The 18,107-nt window shown below is 36.8% G+C and overlaps 2 protein-coding genes across 3 annotated transcripts in view; one reads left to right on the forward strand and one right to left on the reverse strand.

Annotated features, from left to right (window-relative positions):
* Positions 1-9,958, forward strand: part of nudt6 (nudix (nucleoside diphosphate linked moiety X)-type motif 6) — a 64,058-nt gene extending 54,100 nt beyond the window's left edge. For both annotated transcript variants that reach the window (XM_039751223.1, XM_039751224.1), the window contains 2 exons: positions 4,033-4,087; positions 9,549-9,958. In XM_039751223.1, coding sequence (XP_039607157.1) covers positions 4,033-4,087; positions 9,549-9,940 — 447 coding nt within the window. In that variant the 3' untranslated portion in view covers positions 9,941-9,958. The remainder of the gene's footprint in view (positions 1-4,032; positions 4,088-9,548) is intronic.
* Positions 9,959-10,301: 343 nt separating this feature from the next.
* The window catches only part of fgf2 (fibroblast growth factor 2), a 51,878-nt gene continuing 44,072 nt past the window's right edge, over positions 10,302-18,107 (reverse strand). The window contains exon 3 of the mRNA XM_039751228.1: positions 10,302-10,509. Coding sequence (XP_039607162.1) covers positions 10,324-10,509 — 186 coding nt within the window. The 3' untranslated portion in view covers positions 10,302-10,323. The remainder of the gene's footprint in view (positions 10,510-18,107) is intronic.

Here is an 18,107-nt window from a genome sequence, read left to right on the forward strand (position 1 = left end):
TAGACGAAGGAACCTGACTAGAATGTCTAGGAAGAATGATAAAAGAATGGAGAGAGAGAGACTGAGATCAAAAGGAGAAGATGATGGAGAGTGACTGTTCTATCTTTGTTTACCCACCAAGTGGATCTCACAGTTTTATTTAGAAGACATGGACAACAGACTTTTCATTCAAACAAACAAACTTATATTTCTCTCAAACCTCAGAGATGCTCACTCTTCCATTTTCCTCTTGTTTTCTACTAGAACCACCCAAGATGCATCACAGATTAAAGAAAAAAACAAAGTTCCCATCAATTTTTCAGACCAATCACAAATGAGCATTTGCGTTCTAGGGTTCTATGCTCAGACACCACAGTGGCATCCCCTCTTACTTCAAGGTCCTGATGCGATAAGCAGAAAAGACACAATAATTTTGGAAAGTTGAACTGGAGCTTGACTTTTTAAAAGAAGAACATTCTCTAAATTTTAAACTCATTTTATTAGATTTATTTACTGAACTTGTTAACCTTCACATTGCACTTTGTTTTTATAAACCATTTATTTATTTATTACTAGCCTGTCCCTCTGTCTGCGTAGTAGTGAAACAGGACAAACTTTAAAAATCAATAAACAAACAAGTATCGCTTGCTAAGCGGAGGCAAGGTCTGCCCCAAAACGTGGCCAGAGGTAGAGTGATTTGAACAGAGCCTGGCGCATGAGTGAGGAGGGCCCAGCCTGACTCCCCACTCCAGATGTCACGCATCCCCCTCACCACGGCCCACAGCCTCTGTCTGGAATTAGTGCAAATTATGATACTTCGCGCAATGAGAGAAGTCGCAAAATTAACCAGAATGCTCAAGCAAATTATATAAAAAAAAAAGATCTTAATCCGTTAAGTAGTTCTCTCATGAAAAGAGGACAGACATACAGACAAACGTTAGATTTTATATATATATATATAGTGTTGAAGAGCACTGCATTGTTCACACTCTTGTTTGAGCTGGATTGTTTTAATAAAAGCACTATGCACTTATTGCACCTACCTCTTGCTGACAGTGGGTGTCTTCATTTGTCTGGATTATCCTTGGACGACTTATCAATGTATCCATGTTCAGTCTACCAGGTACCGTTGAGTCCACCATTGCCTGTTCAAAATTGTGCAATTTTTTGAATATTGCCAGAGCAACCTCCCAGAAGTCCTCAAGAGTGTGTTTGAATGATATCATTGGCATGACCTTTAAAAATGGTCATTTATGTGCCATTCAGTCATCCACGTTTTGGATAAAACTATAAGACAATGTGAGATTCTCAGTATTTTTATTTTTTATTTCTGACTTTCCAGTGTACAATTCTGATTTTTGTCTCATGTCTCTTTAGTTTGACGCCAGCACATGCTCCATTTTGTTCTTGTTTCATCTTATGGTCCCAAAATAAAAGTCATTCTGCTTGAGCAGAGCAACATGTGATATTAATGCAGTCTTTTTAGACAAGTGTTAACAACAATAAAACACTTGGAATCCTCTCTTTTCAGATTGGATTTAGACCAATTTCTTACATACTACTGTATTAAATCTAAAACAGACATATGCAAATTGAATGTGACCTGTATTTGAATGCCTGAATCAGAAAATGTGAACTGTATTTGAATGCTTTAATCAGAATTATCTGGAAATGTAAACTTCCCAACTAATTTTATGTCAATGTTTATGCGGCCTACTGTATATCATATCTATATGTTAATAATCAAGATGGATGACACAATAAGCCACTGGAAAGAAAGCAAAGTTGGTAGGCTTACTAATAAATTTGGGGCACTGTCACCACCCAACACAGCTCAATTGTCACATACTTTCTGTTGTCATTCAGAATGGTGAGGGGACACTCAACCTGCACCCTATCCAAGGATTGTTCTTGCCTTGCGCGTGAAACTTGGTGGGATTGGCTCCAGCCTTCCCGCGTCCCTGTTCAACATAAACAGGTTTAGAAAATGGATAGATGGATGGAGTTATCATTCTTATGTCAATCAATGTTTGCAAAACTCTCAGAAAAATATGGGCATGAGGTGCACTGTTTCATTAATATCAATCTGAACAGTCAAACTGAAAAACTGAATATGAACCATTAAAAAAGAATCGAGTCATGTGATTGAGAGAAGGTGGTGTCTGTGGCAGTGCTTGGTTTTAGCAATAAGAAAAGTATGGCTCAGGTTTGGTGGGTGTGAGTGCATGCTGTTTAAGAGCCATGAAGCCATGGAATTTTTAATGGGGAAATTGGTTGATTGCGCTTTCAGATATGAACACAATCAGCTCATCCGGTTTCTTCATTAATGGTCTGTGGGTCGTTAAGCAAAGCGCCTGCACCCACAAAGAGAAGTCTGAGTAGTACAGTGGAAGGATCAAGAGCAGAATAAAAAGGAGGTGAGAGAAAATCAAGGAACAGAGATGGTTAAGAAGAAGAAAAATAGTAGGATGGGAGTGCAGTAGAGAGGAGTCAAGGCAGTCAGGAGCAGACCCCGCGTTCAGCAAGAGGAACAGCACTCCAGGGGCAGGTTGCTACTGCTGAGCTTCAAGGGAATAGCGACTGATTGGCTTAGAGGATTGTCCTGCAAATGCCAGCACGATGGTGGTGGGATGATGGAGCCTAGCATTGGGCATCCCGGCAGTGACCAGTTGAGGTGACAGGGAGGCAAGCCATTTAATGGATGACTGCACTTGCTGGTATCTTAGCCTCATTGAAGAGATGCAGTGGGTAAGCTGGGGACTCGGGAGAGAAAGATGCACTGAGGCACACGGGAGCAAAGAAGAAAATAACACAGTTTTAACTCTTAGGTTTTAGTCTTGATATTAACCTGTTTATTTATGGAAGGATATGCTTATTAACTGCTTTTATCTCCACAATGATTACTGATTTTTTTGGATTGTTTATTGGATTATTTATTTATTGAGAAACTGTACAACACTTATTTATTTGGAATCGTGACTTGAGTTGTAAGTGTTAAGATGGGCTTTTCTGGATACTCTTTTGGTTACTTTGTTGACGTCATCTGTGCTTTGCATATTGGGCTTTCAAAAATGGTTTCGTAGTTTATTTGTCCTTATCTCACCCCTTTACCGGTGTATTTTAAAACCCTCACAGGGCAGTCCCTCTTATATCATGTCCCTAACACGAAAATGTTCCAATAACAGATACCAGCTATGGTCTGTGTTAATAGAGTTATGTATTTTAATATTATTAGTATTATTTTACATTTTGCTGATGCCCTTAGTGATAGATTTACAAGATAAGAATACATTTTAACATTTTTATTTACATATTAAATAAAAGGGTAGTAAATAACTTTATCAGAGACACCTTAAATTAAAATGTAAAATTCAGCCTTCCTTCACATTGACAAGCTGCATCAAATACTTTAAGCAAAGCAGATAGAAATCAGTGAAAATGTATAAGAACTAAGGCTGTTGTTAAAGTCCCACATGGACACAAAACATAGATTGCTTGTGACTTTTTACAGTAATTTATTATCATTAGAAAAAAACAAATGCAACAATTCAAAAGAACTATAATTGTATTAGAAAGCAGCACTGCAAACTCAATAATAAAATATAGCTCCTATAAGAAATATAATTGGTGACATTTTATAAAAGCAAAATACATTCTAGAAACATTTTAAATATAAAACTAGAAAATATACAGTCAGTAAACCATAGCAGCTTGTTGATTTTTAAACTAGTTAATTTAACTAGCAACACTATTTTAACATAGTTAAAGGTGGAATAATTTTTAAAAAGACCAGTAGAATAATACACATATCAGACATAAGATAAAGAGTTGCATTTAAGTAAAAAACAAAGATCATTAATCAACCAACTAACTAACTCAGGTTTGAACTTTTACAAGTGCATGTTTCACCAGACCTTGTCCTGCAATCCAAACAAAGCACATTCAGCATTTTGTTCCTTTGAACATATAGCATGCAAATGGCTAGAACAACATAATGGTGGCACTAAGCACCTTCTGTTTGATTTTTTGAATATTTTTTTCTCTTCATTTCAGTCCAAAAATACATGGAAATTTCCAGGTGGGCTGTCTGATCCTGGAGAAACCATTGGTAAGTAAATTTGTCAGTATTTTTATATGCGTTTAATTCTTTTGTTATTAGAAAATCTTTAATCTTGGTTTTTTAAATGAGGAAATACTTACAAATATTGTTCACTGCATTAAACGCATAATTGTCCTATCTTAAAACTTTTAAGTACAGTAAGTTTCCGTTTTCAGATTCTGTATTTCAGTGCAATATATTTATGTTGTTAGCTATGCAACAGAATGATATTTATAGAAGTTGTACTTTGAGGTTCTGTTTAGAAGAGCAGTTTGTTCAGAATCCTTCATTTCAGTGAGAAATAAGTCTCATTTTAGTTATGATTTCTGTAAAAGATTACAGGTGTGCAGCTCTATAGTCTACTATGTTCTGTGCGTTTGTTGTACCCAGAGCCAATAAAAGGATGGCTTTGCACATTTTCTAAATCTCAAATTTGAACTGAGTGCATATCACTTTCGGCTTGTGTGACTGATCAGATGCCAGATGACTTTCTACCCACGGGTCTGCATTTTAAACTGATGTTAGAAGTAAAAACTGTACTGTAGGGGAGATTTGTAAATGACAACATACTTGGACCAGACTAGTCACAGTGTTCTTCACAAATCAGTATACTGAAACCTAGCAGCTCTTTTTAATATTACACATTCCTGGGCTTTTCGTATATCACTGGGTCAGCTTGTGTACATCACAAGTGCTGTCTGTCTGTAATGAAAAAAATCACATTCTGCAAAATTTGAAATCCCTTTATGATGTTTTTTTTATTTTTAAGGAACAATCTGGTCACACTATTTCTGAGAGCTATGTAAAGATTGTCCTCCCACTTTTTCTAGTCAAGGTCACTGATAATCAGGCTCTGATCTTGCTCAACAGGCAGAATGCAGACGCCAGCCCTGAACATAAAATAATGAATCAAATTTGATGAATACTCTGCGTGCTGTCCTTATTTTATTGAATCTGATTTAAACTTAGTTTTATATACTTGCCAGACCCAAGCATAAAAAGGAAATGGTTATCCTCAAATGTTTGTTTACCTTTCAGGATGTTGCATGAGGAATTTAATAAAAATAGATTTTAAAAAGTACTACAGTGGAATAAACTGAACTGAGCATACCATGTAAATCATACACAAGTGCTCAAAATACATGCTATAATCCATCCATCCATCCATTTTGTAAACTTGCCTATGCACAGTAGGTTCACAGTACAGCTGGAGTCTAACCTAGCAAACATGAGGTGCAAAGCAGGAACAAATCCTGGACAGGATGCCAGTCCATTGCAGGGTGAACACACACACACACATATCGGGCCCAAAAGAATTTACACTTTAGCAATGCCAATATTCCACTAACCAACATGTTTTTGTAAACCTGTGCAGACTTGGGGAAATCATGCAAACTCCAGATAGGGAATGGCAGACTCCTTGTTGCAAGGCAGCAATGCTACCACTACACCATTGTGTCACCTTATGTTATAACGCAGTACGTACCAAAGTGGCTCTTTACAATACGCCTCATTGTCTTGTTTCATTTAAAATAAACAATGAATGGAAATAAATTCAAAAAGGAATTCATTTTTGTGTTCAGCAGTAATAAGAAAACATATTTGAATATGCTTTTAAATGTAGTGAATGTTTCTGTGGCAGGCAAGCTGTAAAGCGTACAGGCGGCTTATAAGCTGTCCTGTAGACCTGGCCTTTTAAAGGACATTTATTGAGTCTTGGGCAAGAAGAAGGTTCTCTGACCCAGTGGTCTTGCAGCTGGAGGGCTGACCAGACCCTAGGTACATTACTAAATATTTTAAATTCCAATACGAATAGCAGAGGTTGTTTCAACCACACACACACCTCTTTTTCCTACAAGTGAGGCAACCCTGCTTAGGCACATACTGTATATAAAAATGACTGAAAAACAATGCCTCAGCTTTGTGGATGGTGTGCACACACTACCCCACACCAAGAGTAAACTTTTTCAGTTAAATTATTACCAGGTGTTACTGTAAATTTGTAATTTCCAAAACAGACTCAAAGTAACATTCAATATTTACTTTGTGGCTGGATGTTTATTAAAATGTCTACAGAACTGCATTACATATAACCTAATCTTCAGCAGGTAATGTCTATCTATTGAATACCTTCTTTAATTAGAGAATACAATAAATGGACAATAAATGGTCTACTCTGTGTTTCTCTAGTACCTTAAGTAGTTCACAATATAGACTTGATGAGGTGTTACAAGCAAAGGTTCTGAATGGTTCTTATTTAGTCTTGAGTAGAGGAGAGTGTGTGGGGACCTGATCCAGGTCTTCAGAATTTTCAAAGGCATTGATAAAGTAGATTCAGTGGAATTCTTTCAACTTAATAGTGAATCACATACTTGAGAACACCAGTGGAAATTAAGTGAAAGTTCATTCAGAACTGAAGCCAAGAAGCACTTCTTTACACAAAGAGTTGTGGGAATCTGGAACAAACTACTGAGCCATACAGTTGAAGCAGAAACCTTGGCATCCTTTAAGAAGTATCAAGCTAAGTTTAGTATTAGCTAAACAGACAAGTCTGATGGACTGAATAGTCCTCTTTTATTTGCCAGATTTCTTATATTCTTCTGAGACAGTCATATCCAAAAGATTGAGCTGTAACTGATGCCTTCCATGTTTCACCTAATCCTCTTTAATAAAACCCCTGTGTGCGTCCAGGGGTCAGGGATGTCCGTGTGTGTGTGTGTCTTCTGGTGAAGTGCACATGTGCGGGGCTACGTGACACATTGCACCATGCCCCACGCATGCTCACGGCACCGTGTACGTACACACACTGGAAGCTGGGCACACAGTAAATGGCCTAGCCACGGCCGCGCATGATAAGCAAATAAAGGACATCATTGCTGGGGAGAGTGCTGATTGGGTAGTCGCAGCCGCGCACATAAAATCTGGGAGAAAAGACATACAGTAATCAGCTGCATGCCAGCACGGAATTTAAATACTTGCTGGGGAACTGAACACTACTTGCTGGAGAGATGCCACAGGCTCCATCAGCTGCTGCATGCCACACATTAAATTACTTGCTGGGGAGACGCCACAGGCACGATTATCAGCTGCACGCCACACATTACATCAGTTGCTGGTGAGACTCTGCTGATTGCCCACTGTTGTGACAGAAAATTAAAGGCATATTACGGACATCAAAGCCTGTATTACTGTCAGAGAAAATTACAGGCATTTTACGGAAATACAAACCAGTATTACTGCGAGAGAAAATTAAAGGCACTTTATAGAAAAATTTCATGAGGTAAAAACAATAGAAAATTTTTCCTAAATATCACCTTTATATATTGTGTATTACAGATTGTTGCAAAGTTTTACACTAAGGCAATATTAATTATACTTACTTTATTTTCATATACGTTTCTATTTTATTTTTATTATTATTTTACTTTAGGCTTCTTGCAAAAATATTTTTGACAAAAAAAAATTAAGACAAGAAACAGAATGAGGTCAAGGTCCCTTGCCATTTAATATAGACTGTTCCTACTAATGTTTATGCAATACTGTTCTAGCGCCCGTTATTGTAACGGGCTTAATGTCTAGGACTAAATAATTTACACTAGAGCTAGAATCTAATGACCAAGAAGTCTAGTGCACAAGGAGAGCCATGTTTCCCTTATGATCCTGGGACAATTTATAGACCATATGTGAGTTTCTGTTTCAAACGTTTCCATTTACAATGAAATTTTTATTTATATTTGAAATCATAGCAATCATCCTTCTCATAGACCAGCCCTATGATTTACTGCATGTCAATGATCAGGAAAACCATCCCAGTAGAATGGGGCAAAATACAAGACATAACCAATTGCATGTAATATTTTAGAGGTTAAAAATGAAAATGTATTGAAATAAACAACAGCTAATGTATTTTGAATGTGCGTTGTTTGGTGTGCTTTTTAAGGTCTCATCACAAAGCAGCAAGACTGTCATGTTTATTTTAATAAGTGTGTTAACTTTGTTTATACTTTTTACATGGATTTCATTTTTCACTCAGAAAAAAATGGTTAAATATACAGTTAGTACATGTGCACACACACACACATATATATATATAAAATATATATATATATATATATTATATATATATATATAATCTCTGGAAAGAATATGTAAGTAATTAATGCCTTTAAATAGAAGTTTAGCTGTGTCGTCATAAATAAGCTATTAATTTTGTTACCAGCTGTTTCAACTTTGCAGTGGTTTTATTTAAAGTAGAAAACATCATTGTAATAAATATGATTATTACTTTAAACGTAGCCAAGTAAACTTTTGGTCATGACTTTCATATTTTCATCTCTTTCACATCAATATTTATTACTCTGTAAATCAAACTGCAGTGTGCTGCTGATAATAAATGAATATTAGAACCTTATAAAAAAGACATTTCATTGCAGCCTCAGACCACAAATATTAATTACACTAGATCATTATATTTATTAACACTGATAAGCATGTCAAGGGGTGACTTGTAAGGTTGATGCTCAGAGAAAATCATAAATAGCACACAGATGAAAACTTTACTGTTAATGAGTTATAAGAACTTAAAACATTTTAAAATAAATAACATCAAAAGCTACAATAATTCAAATATATGTAGTATTTCTAATTTTGTACTTGATTATGTATTAGTTTAAAAATAAACATTATAATATTAAAATAAATGTACTTTCCACAACAATGTAAAATAAGTAATTATCTGATTCCCTTGTTACTGTTAATCACAGACTTTAGCTGAAAACACCATTAAATGACTTTGCAGCTAACAGTGCATTTTTGTATATTTTAAAGCAACAATAGCCTGAATTAAAAAAAAAAAAATCAGACCTCTTTTTGGGTGGCTCACAGTGACAGGAAGACCACAAACATTCATATTGGAATAGGTTTGAAGCATGACCTTGTGAGGATGAGCCTAAAACGTTACCCTGGTGGGCTAAAATAACATCCCTATAGCATAGAAGACCATTGTCTGTCTTCTTCATTGCATAGTGATGATATTGCACTCCTCAGTGTTCATGTTATTTTATCCTTGCTTGCTGCAGTGTAACCACAACAGGTTGGTCTCCTACAGGATTCACATTTGTAACCCTGCTCCGGTTAGCCCAGCCACAGAGAAAGAAATTATATATATATATATATATATATATATATATATATATATATATATATATATATATATATATATAAATATATATATATAAAATATATGAACGACTTAGCCCGCTGTACTAAATTCTGCTCATAAAGCCTGTGAAGCTACAGTCATGACTTATTCAGTGCATTGTGGTGGCATCACAGGACTGCTAAGTTAAGCATGTTAACTGTTTAAATCATTATAAATTTTACATGATTTCTTAGTTTTTGTCCTCTGAATTAATTATTTGTAAAGATAAACATGTTTCATAATGTTTCCGCCTTTTCTTTTTATTTCTAGTAAATACTGCTGTCCGTGAAGTTTTTGAGGAAACTGGTATAAAGTCAGAGTTCAAGTCCCTTTTGAGCATACGGCAGCAGCATAAACATCCAGGAGCCTTTGGTAACTCTGACATGTACTTCATCTGCCGCCTGAAGCCGTTGTCATTCGACATAAACTTTTGTCAACAAGAGTGTGTCAGGTGTGAATGGATGGACATTGTCAAGCTCGTGAGGACTACAGATACAACTCCCATTACAAACCGAATTGCCAGGCTCTTACTATATGGATTCAGAGAGGGGTTCGAGAAGATTGACTTGCTAGTAAAAGAATTGCCAGCTATCTACACTGGGTTACTTTACCAGCTATATCACAAAGAACTGCCAGAGTCTTACGAGCAAATATGCAGTTAAAAATGGAGCTGTACACACATTTTGTGTTTTCTTAATGTGTCAATTTTCACTTACAGTCTCGTTATATGACATACGAAGACACTTTTTGAAGTAGCCTCATTGTTTTCTTCAGTTTTACTTGTTTATTGAAATGTATATTGTTAAACTGGAATTCAGCATATATAGAGGAATACCAGAGGTATAATAAGAGTTTATATATTCACATTTTCTTTATGAAGAAAACTATAAAACCTACAGTGTAATCTCAGTTGCAGCTTTGTTTCTATAAATATTATAAGACAACCAAAATGAGACAGTAAGGTTAAATGCTGGTTGCAGGAATTCCGCTCCTCCTTCACATTTTATATGAAGAATTCCAAAATTTCTGCCAAAATGAAGCATCTTCAACTCTTGGCTGACATTGGGAGAAAAAGAATAGCCTTCTGTCCTAGGCTCGTTTTTGATCCTGATTTGTACTGTCCTGTCCGTTTCAGTGCAACATACCAATCAGAATACTTCTGTGAACGGTAAGTGTTGTAGTTGTTCGATTCAAGTCTCTCAATGAAGAAACATTCATCGGTGGCACATTTCTACAGGAAAACAAAAGAAAAGAGTTAAAGGTTTTCTGCAAAAATGACAAGCATGTGGCATTAAATAAATTCAACTGGAAAAGCCTTATGTTTTATGGGATAAAACCACATTGTTTTTATTTAGTGCTCTTTTCAAATGATTTTATGGTGACTCTGAAGAGGCTATTAAAAGCAAAACTATTGTCAGCATATAAAGTGAAATGCACAAAAAATAAATACATAAAACATGTATAAATATTCCAAATGCTCAACATGTGCTTAGGTTTGGTAGTAAATGCAAAAACAAGCATGGTTTGCACTATATACAATTGAATATTAACCAATTAATTTCATTAAAAAGCTTTAAAATTATGAAATCATTTATAATATCACAGCTACTTTGAAATTTCTTCTTAGAAAATTATGATTGCCTTTTGGAGACACCATGTCCTGCATATTTTACAAAGCACCTAAACACACTCGTCACTTTTCACTTTATTTACTTAAACATACAATATCTAAAGCTTTCAGTAAATACCCTTGAATGCTTAGTTACAGTGGGATGCAAAAGTTTGGACAACCTTGTTAATAGTCATTATTTTCCTATATAAATCGTTGGTTGTTAACGATAAAAAATGTCAGTTAAATATATCATATAGGAGACACACACAGTGATATTTGAGAAGTGAAATGAAGTTTATTGGATTTACAGAAAGTGTGCAATAATTGTTCAAACAAAATCAGATAGTTGCATAAATTTGGGCACTGTTGTCATTTTATTGATTCCAAAACTTTTAGAACTAATTATTGGAACTCAAATTGGCTTGGTAAGCTCAGTGACCCCTGACCTACATACACAGGTGAATCCTATAATGAGAAAGAGTATTTAAGGGGGTCAATTGTAAGTTTCCCTCCTCCTTTAATTTTCTCTGAAGAGTAGCAACATGGGGGTCACAAAACAACTCTCAAATGACCTGAAGACAAAGATTGTTCACCATCATGGTTTAGGGGAAGGATACAGAAAGCTGTCCCAGAGATTTAAGCTGTCTGTTTCCACAGTTAGGAACATATTGAGGAAATGGAAGACCACAGGCTCAGTTCAAGTTAAGGCTCGAAGTGGCAGACCAAGAAAGATTTCGGATAAACAGAAGTGACAAATGGTGAGAACAGTCAGAGTCAACCCACAGACCAGCACCAAAGACCTACAACATCATCTTGCAGCAGATGGAGTCACTGTGCATCGTTCAACCATTTGGCGCACTACACAAGGAGATGCTGTATGCGAGAGTGATGCAGAGGAAGCCTTTTTTCCACCCACAGCACAAACAGAGCCGCTTGAGGTATGCTCAAGCACATTCAAACAAGCCAGCTTCATTTTGGAATAAGGTGCTGTGGACTGATCAAACTAAAATTGAGTTATTTGGGCATAACAAGGGGCGTTATGCATGGAAGAAAAAGAACACAGCATTCCAAGAAAAACACCTGCTACCTACAGTAAAATATGGTGGTTCCATCATGCTGTGGGGCTGTGTGGCCAGTGCAGGGACTGGGAATCTTGTCAAAGTTGAGGGACGCATGGATTCCACTCAGTATCAGCAGATTCTGGAGACCAATGTCCAAGAATCAGTGACAAAGCTGAAGCTGCGCCAGGGCTGAATCTTCCAACAAGACAAAAACCTGAAACACTGCTCAAAATCCACTAAGGCATTCATGCAGAGGAACAAGTACAACGTTCTGGAATGGCCATCTCAGTCCCCAGACCTGAATATAATTGAAAATCTGTGATGTGAGTTAAAGAGAGCTGTCCATGCTCGGAAACCATCAAACCTGAATGAACTAGAGATGTTTTGTAAAGAGGAATGGTCCAAAATACCTTCAACCACAATCCAGACTCTCATTGGAACCTACAGGAAGCGTTTAGAGGCTGTAATTTCTGCAAAAGGCGGATCTACTAAATATTGATTTCATTTCTTTTTTGTGGTGCCCAAATTTATGCACCTGCCTGATTTTGTTTGAACAATTATTGCACACTTTCTGTAAATCCAATAAACTTCATTTCACTTCTCAAATATCACTGTGTGTGTTTCCTATATGATATATTTAGCTGACATTTTTTATCGTAACAACCAACAATTTATACAGGAAAATAATGACTATTAACAAGGTTGCCCAAACTTTTGCATCCCACTGTATGTAACACTATTATAAATGGCCTTCTTGGCATTTTGTTCATTTGTAGAGTGGCACATAGCACACCAGCTGCAATGGTTAAATTTGTAAAACTTTTAAAATCTAAATAGGCTTAGTAAAGAGTAGTACAGCATTAAGACTAACAAAAAGTAGAAGAGCATTTAGATGCATTACTAATGAGCACACAAGTGTGTGGCACAGAGAGAAGTACACACATGAATGACCCCGAACAGCCATGGTGCTGATTGCCAGCAATATAATCAGCAATAATTTAGCATTTGGAATGGTTATATGTTTTGGGTTTTATTTTTGTCAGAATATACTGTTATGCTTGCACTGAAGGATCTGCAGTTAAGGTGATAAATAACACAAGAAAACAGACCAAGGCCGACATCCAGGCTATAGAGGTTTATCAGGCAAGGTCTAAAAGGTGGTATTACATAGTACATCAAAGATAAGTGACTCATTTTTCAGTACTTACTCACTCAGAGGAAATGGGGAAAATTATCATTGTGGATTTTACTTTTTATATGTTTTACTATTTCCCTTCTAACATCTAACCAGAAAAATCTAAACATCTTAAGTAAGCATTAAAATGCAGCATGCACAGCTAAGCGTACAAGCTTATTAATTACATGACAACACAGGTTCAAACTAAGCAGTCACTGCCATGTCTCAGTTGCACCCTTGAGGTGTTCCTAGGTTGACATCAGTTCTATATGCAAAGCAGGAACCAAGTGACTAAAAACATTCCAGGTTCCAGGAAAATCCTAAAATACCATAATGCAAAGAAAGCATAAATCATGGTAAGTATGGTGTAACCTATGAAATGCTTTGTACACATTGTTTTTAATTAATAAACTACCTTTGTTACTTGCCTTTTCCTATGAAACTTTATAAGATAATGGGCTTCACTTACAGGATAATCAGGTATATGAGAAGTACTACAGCATGTAACTAAGTGCTTCTCTGTATGCAATATTTATATTTATATTGGCAGGCAGTGTGTTGCAGTGGTTAAGACTTTGGACCTAGGACATTAAACTATGAGGTAATCCTTCTGCACTGGCAATCGGAAGGTTGCCGGTTCGAATCCCATAAATGCCAAAAGAGACTCTGCTCTGTTGGACCCTTGAGCAAGGCCCTTAACCTGCAATTGCTGCGTGCTTTGAGTAGTGAGAAAAGCGCTATATAAATGCAAAGAATTATTAAAAAATGAATTACTGACACTGTGTGACCATGAGTAAGTCACTTCACCTACCAGTGCTCCAGCTGGTATAACAAAAGAAATATAACTAACTGTATGTAAATGATGTATGTAAATTATGTTAAGTGGCCTTGAGTAAAGGAATCAGTTATATAATAAATAATACTAATATTATCAGGCTACTGGTGCTGCTTACATGCTATAATCAATTATCCATGCATTAAACATTCTAGCATTAGATCATCTCCTGCTTTTTCTAGCACTTTGTTTTTTGTTGATGGTCATTACAAAGCATAATTTTTCAGGAATGTGAATTCTGTTTAATTAAAATGGGTAATCAATAGGAGTAATGTGAAATTTGAGTATATATTATCATTATTTGCCTCACAGTTAGGAGACCCGGGTTCAGTATAATTTCTGGTATTTTATAATGTTGGTCGTACATGTATAAGTCAAATATGGAAAACTTGCGCTATTGGTACAAGGGATTATGATATGCTAAAGCCCACCTGAGAGAGTAACCACGGAGCACATTGCTTTTTTTTTCTATGTGGGTGCGGCAATGCGCTGTATCAGTGCTGCATGCTCCTAACCTCTCTCTCTCTATTGTGCCTATGTGACCACACGGTGATACCCAAGCTATTCGAAAGCAATGTTTGCACTGATTTGTGTTTTTTGTATCTCACACTTTCATACACCTTTATCATAAGAGCATCCTTTATCTATGATGGGGTGTTCGATCAGAAGAAAATATGAAGCTGTTTTTAAATTAAACGTTGTTGAAGTAGTGAAAGAAATTGGTAACTGCGCTGCTGCAACAAAATTCGATACATCTGAGAAACTGATGTAAGATTGGAGGAGGCAAGAAGATGTAAAACAAAAAAAATGAAGTGTCGCATTTTTGAACTGACGTATAAGTCGGGGTCTAACTTTATGATCGATTTTTCGGATTTCAAAACCCGACTTGTTCGTGAGCATATATGGTACTTCTCTCTCTCTCTCTCTCTCACCTATACTTACAGCCACAGCGCCTGGCATCCTCACTGTAACTTTATAGTGCTTGCTTACCATTGAGTTTTGTATCTTCCTTGAGTTTTGCCAAATTATCTCTGTTCATTTCAGACCTTACTGTACATGGTAAACCTGATCCTCCCATCTCTTTTTTCCTGTCCAGGACATCACCTCTTCTTCACTCATCCATCTCCTATTGGTTAGTAGTGCCATTCAGCCCCTCAATCACTTCTGCCCTGTCTTTAGTTTGCATAAAGCATGCTCTCAGAACAGCACAGAAGCATGTATGTTATAGCATGTTAGCAAAAAACATTTTATCAACATCAAAAAACATGAGTTGACTTTTTTTTTTGTACAGTTCAGCTACACATACCTCTCTTCCAGACATTGTAAGCTGACAAGTAGACACTGTGCCATAATATGATTTCACCTCGGAAACTGTCTTAATAAATTTGTGTCTATCCTTCTTTATGTAGAAAGTGAGCCTGTTTAAATATGAGCACTCAAAAAACATATATTCACTACATCAAAAGCAGTGGCTAAGAGGTCTGTTTTCACTGTCTATACAACTAGCTGACTTTCCAGTCTGATGAGGATAATGCGTGACATGAATGTTTTCTTCTATGAATTTGTTAAGACTAATGTCAGTACTATATGTTCATTTTGTAGTACCAGCATTTGCAATATTTATATTTTCTCTATTTTGGTGTTTTAATCATGAAGAAGCAATTTCTGACAGAATTTTTACATTTTGACTTCATTGAAAAGTTGATTTTCAGTAATGTCTTAGTTTTCTTTATTTACGCAGCACCGTTTTGGAGGTCAAGTGGCCTCAATTGCACTATGCATTATCCCTCGGTGGATGAAAACACTTTTGATCTTCATAGGTCAAGGAGTTCATCTCATTTCTTCACAATGACACAAGACTGGATTATATATATCGTATATTGCCAGTCCTTGTTCAGGTAAGTTCAAAAGGGAGAAGAATTATGTCTGGAAAAGCCCTCTCTGCAACTGTTTGCATCCAAATTTTTAATTATATTAAGAGCAAGGTAGGAAACTACTGGAAATATTGTGAACCCAAGGAAATGAGCAGGAGATGATCACATAATGGAGCAGGTAAAAAGAGTAGTCAAGGGAGCAAGAATGTCCATTCCAAAGTATCAAAATAAAACTGAAGCTTCTTAGTTGAAAAGCAGAAAGCAATAATGAAAGTCAAGGATGAATGTAGGGTCAATATCAAAACAGTTCCTGAACCTAAACTCTTTGAAAATTCGCTACTCCTAAGATTTTTTCAGAGGATTTTCCACAAAGAACTATTACATACTGTATACACCAAATAACCATTAATGCCTCATCCATTGTTGGTTCCCACTTTGTGCACAATGCTGCTAGGACACACTTTAGCCCTCACAACCCTGAACTTGATATGCAGGTTAGATGACATGAAAATAAAATCAACACTTTAGAAAGCTTAAGCCAACCATTCACAGCATCCACCTTTAGCCTATCCTTTTTTGATGCAGATGTGGCAATTTTGTGTCTTACTTTCAAACAGAATTTCTAAGCACAGTTCAGAGACTGATCAAGTAAAGATATGGTCATTGCAATATCTTTAACAGTACTATTAGATTACAAGTCCTACTGTTACTGTAGTTTAATTACATGTTATCTTATTTATTAAAGTGTTATTTTAGTATTAAAATCTTACAAAAGGTAAGTAATAAAGTGTTGTACAATCTATATACATGTAAAATTGTAAGGATTTTCGGTCTGTCACACAAAAACACCAGTAACCCTGTCCTCCTAAAAGAAAATAAGAGAGCTGAGAGGAGGGTGCTCAGAGCTGAGAGTCACGTGTGCTTTGTGCTGACGTGTGCTTTGCAAACGCTAGAGTCTGTTGAGAGTGTTGGTTTGTTCTGTGGTGTGAGATTTACATTAAAAAATACATTTTGCTCTTAAAACTTGGGTTTTGGTTGCCTCTAAGGAACCGTGTGGGAATTTTAAAGCTTTTTTCCCTTTAGAAGGGTTTTTGCTTTTTTCGCCGCACAAGAGCAAAAGTAGCTGGGTGTTTGGAAGTGCGCTTGGAAAAGTTATTTGTACTTGTTCTTTTCTTGTTATCTGTATTTGAATTAGCATCGAGGCGGCAGGGTAGAAAGCAGCAGTAACTGATATCGGCATTTGTAAATAAATAACCGCGTCGTCGTAACAGCGATTCCTTAGTTTAAAGGAAAAGAAAAAAAGGCCGCGGCTGACTTCAAAGCAGTAAAAGGTGGAAACTCAGTAGTGCGCAGGTAAGCGGCCTGCGTTAAGACACCGTCAGGCACAAGGAGGAGCAAATAAGGTAGTAAAGTTTTATTTATTTGTTTATTTTAGATTAAACAGTCCTTAGCGTCCAGAGGCAGAACAGTTAAGTGGGCGACAGCGTATTGGTTCATTAATACGGGGGAATACAAACAGTGCGAGTGAAGAGCTTATAAGTAAGAAGAGCGCAAAGCTAGAAGAGACAGAGAAAAGTAAAGTTAACCTCATAAAAAGGCAAACAGCAGGCAGCTGAGAGGGAGAACAGTACAGGAGCTTAAGGGGAAAAGGTGTAAAATATCTGTAGCAGATCTTAGTGTTACCATTTAAGTTAAGAAGAAATTTAATTTTAAGAAAAAAAAAAAAATATATAGTTAAGGCAGCTTAGTAATCCCAAATCAAATTTTAATAATGAGGCCAGTGCAATGCAAGTCCTGTTGGATGTTGGACTTTTTAGATGATGGTTTGGAAGAGCCAGTTGTCTATGAGGGCTACATCTGCAAGAGATGCCAGCTGATCCAGCACCTCGAGCTCAGGGTCGCTGAACTGGAGGAGGAGTTGGCTGACCTGCGTTGTAATAGAGAATTGGCGGACTTGGCCCAGGTGTCCTTTAGAGATAGTGTGCACCCCTAAGGTGGCGCTGGAGGAGATTCCAGACCAGACAGGTAGGAATAGGTGGGTCACGGTCGCAAGGCGTAAGGTAAAGGGTGCACACTGTCCGGCATCAACCCCAGAATTAGAAGTGTCTAACCGTTATCATGTCCTGGCGGAGCTGGACGGTGACTCTGATAATTCTGAGGTGGTAGGCAGGGTTGAGGAGCCCCAACGGGCCACCTCAAAACCAGTTCCCAAAAAGAGAGAGGTAGTGATAGTTGGGGACTCAATCATTAGGGGGATTGAAGCGCAGGTG

Source organism: Polypterus senegalus, chromosome 4 (genome assembly GCF_016835505.1).
Source record: "Polypterus senegalus isolate Bchr_013 chromosome 4, ASM1683550v1, whole genome shotgun sequence".
NCBI classification, from domain to species: domain Eukaryota; kingdom Metazoa; phylum Chordata; class Cladistia; order Polypteriformes; family Polypteridae; genus Polypterus; species Polypterus senegalus.